General features: G+C 42.6%; 1 protein-coding gene across 1 annotated transcript; it reads left to right on the top strand.

Moving 5' to 3' along the window:
• Window positions 1–1,664: 1,664 nt before the first annotated feature.
• On the top strand, window positions 1,665–5,748 carry en1a (engrailed homeobox 1a). Its single transcript, XM_026144948.2, has 2 exons — window positions 1,665–2,428; window positions 4,289–5,748. Exons 1-2 carry the CDS (start codon window positions 1,873–1,875, stop codon window positions 4,606–4,608), a joined length of 876 nt encoding a protein of 291 aa, XP_026000733.1. The 5' UTR covers window positions 1,665–1,872; the 3' UTR covers window positions 4,609–5,748.
• The last annotated feature ends 663 nt before the right edge of the window (window positions 5,749–6,411 follow it).

Consider the following 6,411-nt stretch of genomic DNA (forward strand, 5'->3'; position numbering starts at 1 on the left):
AGAGGATAAGGGAATTATTAGGAATCACAGGTCTGTGAGGAAAACAAGCAGCTCTAAATCATAACGCTTACTGACTGACGGAGATGAAAGCCAGAGATAAAGCAAATGATCGCAGCAGTAATGTAACTGTGAATGTTCAATGTAAAACATTTTCAATAATCAATATATAAAAATACGACTCATCATAGCTTGTTATAATAAGGCTTGTTATAACAACCAAATCATTATAACGATTATGAATTGCAAAATGATTCATAAACATTTTATAGTCGACGACATAGAGCCGAGTGAAGCGCTGTATTAGTTATTATCGGTATATTTAATGACACGACTGCTATGAAGTTTACTCCTTATCCTACTAAAGGAACGAAGAAAAGGCAATAAGTAGTCAAGTTAAAGGAGACACAGGGTCTGGTTTGTAATCACACTATCAGTGTTTTTCTGTTGATAAAACCACAGCCTGTTGGAGAATTGCTGCAGGAAGACTAAAGCCAATTAGGGCATCTTAGAATGTAAAACATTACATATCATTATTGTTATTATTAGTATTATTATTACTTCGTATAAGACATATAATCAGGCTTCATTTAATATAAATTATACCAATTAAGTTGTCCCTTCACACAACCTCTCAGTATTCCGCTGCACAGCAGCTTTTCTATTAACATCTTGGCAGGCGGCGTGCCTGTCTATTATGCGCATTTCTGGTATTCTATCGGCCCACTTTGCTCACACTTTGATGAAGTGTTTGGCAAGGCGACGTTGACGGAGACTTTGAAAGGCTTTTCTCTTGCAGCCAGGTGATGAACGTCCGGCCCATCAGGCGGAATAAAAAATAATTAAAACCTATAAATTATCCCTCGGCAGCTCCTCTCTCTCAGAAAGAGATAAGAGCGCGCTATTTCAGCGAAAACAACACGCGCTAACAATGGCCAGAAAGAAGGGGAAACAGCAGGTATGTGCGTGTGTTTTGATAGGTGGTGGTATCTAACCTGCAGCTGTGCGCAGTTAGATACCACCATTCAGAGCGAACGGGCGCATATGAAGATGTAGAAGGCGTGCGCTTTGGTTTGGATAAAACATGCTTGTAAGTGGGGAAGCAAACCCCCAAATGTCATCCTATCTATTTACGCTACGGCCCAATTAAAAGCATTTTTGTGTGCAGTCATGGCTCACGGTTTAACTGGGTCTGAGGCCCGCCTGTGTCTGTACAGTTCAAAGTAAAGTAGACGTGCGCAGTTGAATTTCATACAAAAACCAGCAGTAAACAGCCAGTATTCTTCCGTTCATCAGCTGTATAGATGTAACAGTACACCGTAACGAGACTGAAGGCGAGGAGCAGCGATAATCTCTTGTTTGGTTTCTCTGTGAAGCCTGCTCCCTGCGCCACAGCTCTCCACTTGGCTCAGAGACTCATGACATTATTGGACGTCGTCACACTCTGTTCCAAAGTGTCCCGGTCGGTGATTGGCCCGATACGTTTCATGCGCCTCTAGTTGTGTGTGTGTGTGTGTGTGTGTGTGTGTGTGTGTGTGTGTGTGTGTGTGTGTGTGTGTGTGTGTGTGTGTGTGTGTGTGTGTGTGGACTTTGTGAAGAGTGTCACACAGCGGTGAAAAGCTCTGGGTGTGTGGGAGTAGTGTGCAACAGCGACCACAGTCAGTCTTATAGTAAATCAACGACCATGACCCTCTGGAGCGCCTTTGCGCAGGGAGGATGCCCACAGTTTCCGAATAATGACAACAACCAGCACCATTCCGGTGAGAAAATAACTATGTTTTAGTGCTTCCCGTAGTCATAATTTGGATACAAAATAAACTCACGCAGTGGAAGTGGATTAAGAGAACAGAAACCAGGTTCTTCAGAGAAGCACCGATGGAGGAGCAGCGGGATCTTAACAGCTCGGATAACAGCGAGGGGGAGAGCGTTTCCCCGTCTCCCAGCCTGCCCTCCCCGCCTATATTGCCTCTACAGGTCGCCCAACAGGCCCACAGAACCACCAACTTTTTCATTGACAACATTTTGAGACCGGACTTTGGCTGCAAGAAGGAGCACGGCCTTGGCCTGCGGGAGAGGGCGCAGACATCCGGTCGGGAGCGCGTCCACCCGGCGATCAGCAGGCCGAGTCTTCCAGGGACGCCGTGCCAGGACTCCAACTGCAGTACTGACAGTAGTTCGTCCTCTGCCTCCTCCGCTTCTTTGGCAAGTCCCAAAAAAAGCAACGTTAGCGGCGGAGGAGCCGCAGCCGCTCCCTCTACCGGTAACGGCCATGGCGTAAAAGCAGAGGGGAGAACTGGCACTGGGACCGGGGAAAATACCTCGTCTTCGCTGGTGGTGCTGAACGGCACCGCGGCGCCCACACCGGAGACGCAGCCACTGCTCTGGCCTGCCTGGGTTTACTGCACCCGATACTCGGACAGGCCCTCATCTGGTAAGGCAGTAGATTCGTGAAGAAATGCAACTGTGACCGTGCATAACTGAGGATTATTTCCACCCTAAACTCACTTAACATTTTATTCATCAAGACTTTTTTTAAACGTTAATATTCAACAGTTTCCATGCAACAAACGAAGAACAATTTTTCTAATAAAGTAAAGCACGAAATAAAGTTTTAGAACATTTTCAGACCTTCGTTTAAATGTTCTCAAAAAATGAAGCTGCACTGACTCGACTCAAGTCTAATATCAAACCAAATCGTTTATTGGTTAGCAATACAATACTGGATATATGTTATTATAATGTTTGTATTGCCGCTTTGATTTATTTTTAAATCGTCTCAGGATTTCATGCCGCTCGACGCAGCACCACAATAATAAAAAAAACTCGATAAAGACAGAAAACAGTTTAAAATGCTGGTTCATGTATTTATTTATTTCGGTTCAAAAATAATATATATTTTACATTTATATATTTTGGGATGAAAATATAAAATTGTTCACTACACATCTGTAACACTTTGGTGTGTTTGACGTGGAGGTTTTCTGTGAATTTCTGTTTGTTTAAAGTTTCACTTGCAAAATGAAAAAATGATTAAATAAATACTCCTAAAAGCTATTTTAATTTAAATTCACGCGCATCAAAAAGCACAACCAGTGCTCGTGCGGCCTGTAAAAACTTCTCCCCGTTTTAGTCATAAACGGTATTTAGTCTTGTTAGATTTCCATAAGCAGTCGCTCAGCGTTGATCCTGGAGGATTAGAATTGTGTAGCTGACAACGGAACATATTTGACACTTTGGCTGATTCCAGGAGATATTGTCTTTCCACAAAAACCGGTGATGGCGTGTAATAGCTCCTGTGACCCGGTGTGTGAGCTGCCATCAGTAAGGTGGAATAAAACACAAAGGAACTGAAGGTAAATAAAGTCTTACAGCCTGTTCGTCTTTACAGAGGACATTTTGAATTTATAAGCGCGTGCTTAAATTTTTGCTAAAGAAACTATGCAGATGTAAATAGCTAGAAGACACGTGCACGTTCATTAATATATATTTGCGTGTGTGTGTGTGTGTGTGTGTGTGTGTGTGTGTGTGTGTGTGTGTGTGTGTGTGTGTGTGTGTGTGTGTGTGTGTGTGTGTGTGTGTGTGAGCCATATTATTTGTGACGTGGACTTCAGTATTTCAAAGCCAAACAAGTAAAGACATTTATTAATATTTTAAAAAGTCAATCGTACACCAGTCACTACACCAGAGGATTGTTCAAACCATAGTCTTTGTGCGGCATCTTGTTAATGAATTTAACTTTGTTCAGTGTGAACTGAAGCTTTCTGTTCCAACTGGCATTATTTGTTTTTGTCGTTTAAAAAGAAAAAGAGAAAAAGCAGTAAACGCGTGCTGTTCTATGCACACCATGATCTGGGCGGCCGGATATTCTAAAACAGTAAAAAAAAAGAAAGGAAATCTTATTGTCGAATATTTAGATGACAGATTATTGTGTGAAAAACACCTAAACGTACGTGTGTTCGCAATGATGTCAGACAGGGGCTCAGGCTGCTGTAGTCATCCGTGTAGGCAGTAATCAGGAGTGTGTAAACGCGCTGATACTCTGAAGACACCACCACACAGACACGTGCCGCATAACGTTATTCTGTAAATTAAATAAAGAAATAATAATAATAATAATAATAATAATAATAATAATAATAATAATAATAACTATTATTATTAGTAGTAGTATCTGTCATGTATCCATAGCTTGCAGGCTGGATTACTTAAAACTCCAGCTTTGTTAGCGCGCTGTTGTTTTGCGCACGCTGCATATTTATGTTTCCGCTCTCTTCTTTCGCCCCTACTGCAGGCCCAAGGACACGGAAACTGAAAAAGTCAAAAAGCGGCAAAGAGGACAAACGGCCACGCACGGCCTTCACGGCCGAGCAGCTGCAGAGACTGAAGACAGAGTTCCAAGTGAATCGCTACATCACGGAGCAGCGGCGCCAGTCTCTGGCCCAGGAGCTCAACCTCAACGAGTCCCAGATCAAAATATGGTTTCAGAACAAAAGGGCCAAGATCAAAAAGGCCAGTGGCTTCAAGAACGGGCTGGCCCTTCAGCTGATGGCGCAGGGACTTTACAACCATTCCACCACCACCATCCAGGAGGACAAGGAGGACAGCGACTGATGAACACGACTTCCTGCTTACACTCACGCTGTACATTGTAAATAATAATATCTAATTTAACGTGGAGGATGGGGGACCGAGCTAGTGTCCTCTTCCTCGTCTCCTCCTCTTCAGAAGTGACTCTAGAGCAGAAGATTCGAGCAGACTGACCTGCCACCGCCAAACCAAAGATTTTATTGAGAAATAGACACTTTCAGAAACGTTAATAAGCAGCAGCACCCTTGATGTTAGACTGAAGTGTACCCTCACCCATCCATTCCTCCTCACAGCCATAACAGGCGCACACCAGCTGATGTTCTGGGGCATTTTTACTTTACTAATGGTAGTTGCTTTCGTTCTGGAACGCGCTGCTGACCACTTCCAACAGCCATACGAGTACTTTACTAATCCTGCGGTCAGTTTGAATAAGGTTCAACACACAGTTTGAGTACCAAATGTGAACAACGTGGTTCTGTCATTTCAAAAGACACAAGAAATCCCTTTGAATTTGTTAGGAACGTCTCATGCAATCTGTTACAGTGAAAACACATGTGGGATCTGATCTAAATAGAGGATTCTGTATGATGCCCTTTGAGAAACCACACGGAAAATATAAAAACAGTATTATAAATAATAACTTAAAATTGTAATTGCTGAGAGAAAGCCTCGATAAAAGCCCATCGTTAATATTTTGTTAATATTTTATTGGTACAGCAGCACATAAAACGTGTTGTGGTCCTTTTCACTTTCAGACATACACGCTAAAACTGAAACAACAACGCCTTCACACAAACACAACATCTGCAGCTTTGCCACACTCTCTGTTTTTGTGCCACTTCTTTTATCTAATCGGCCGATCAATAAAAAGAAATAAACAAACGAACAAAGAAATTTAAAATCAAATCAAATGAACGTGTGAGCTGTACTGCATTTCCGTGTGTGTGTGCACCTGCAGCGGTTTCTTAGTCGAAATTGTGTAATTGTGTTTTCTGAGCTTAATGTCTCTTAAACGGACCCAAGGATTACTACAGCGCTTCTGTGCGTCATTTCCTCTGGTGCAAAGCGGCCTGAGACACTCGGCAAACAGCATCGCACTATTTGAAATACATCTTGAAATACATTATGTACAATTTCAAATAAACACTTTTATATTGGAACTGACCCAGTTGTGAGTGTGTGTGTGTGTGTGTGTGTGTGTGTGTGTGTGTGTGTGTGTGTGTGTGTGTGTGTGTGTGTGTGTGTAACTGAATATTCAATTAATAAAATAAAATGGAGGTGAGGCTGTCTGCGGAGAAGCTGGGGGTAAGGGGACGTCGCAGCTCATTGGTTCAAGTGAGTGGGGACAACTGAATCCATATTCATAGGTCTTTGGAAAGGAGGTGAATTTACACTGCAAGACGCATCGCTATCACGCCGTTCAAAGCGTTACAGAGCATGAAATTGCCTCTCCGTCTTTCTGTGATCACCCATTTCATCAGCCGGCTCTCTGCACAGCCTTAAACAAAAATACCAAGGTGCTGAAGGTAAACGCAGTGTGAGTCCGCCTGTGTGTGTGTCTCCGAGAGACAACCAGCAAATCGACAGGTCAAGGCACGGCCTACAAGCAACACTAAAATAACACAGAAAGGCACAAATCAAGCAGGTGAGAGAGGGAGGGCGTATCTGATTTTTTTTTTTCATGCAAATGGTTAAAAATTATAAAAGAAAATGAACATTTCAATTCATATTCCCTACATTTAATTAGTTGGTGCGTTTCTTTATCATTTGAGCAGCCTGATCGGGTTTTACTAAATACAATCCATGTAAAACCAAAAACACTCGAAT

This window comes from Astatotilapia calliptera, chromosome 16 (genome assembly GCF_964374335.1).
Source record: "Astatotilapia calliptera chromosome 16, fAstCal68.1, whole genome shotgun sequence".
Taxonomy (NCBI): Eukaryota; Metazoa; Chordata; class Actinopteri; order Cichliformes; family Cichlidae; genus Astatotilapia; species Astatotilapia calliptera.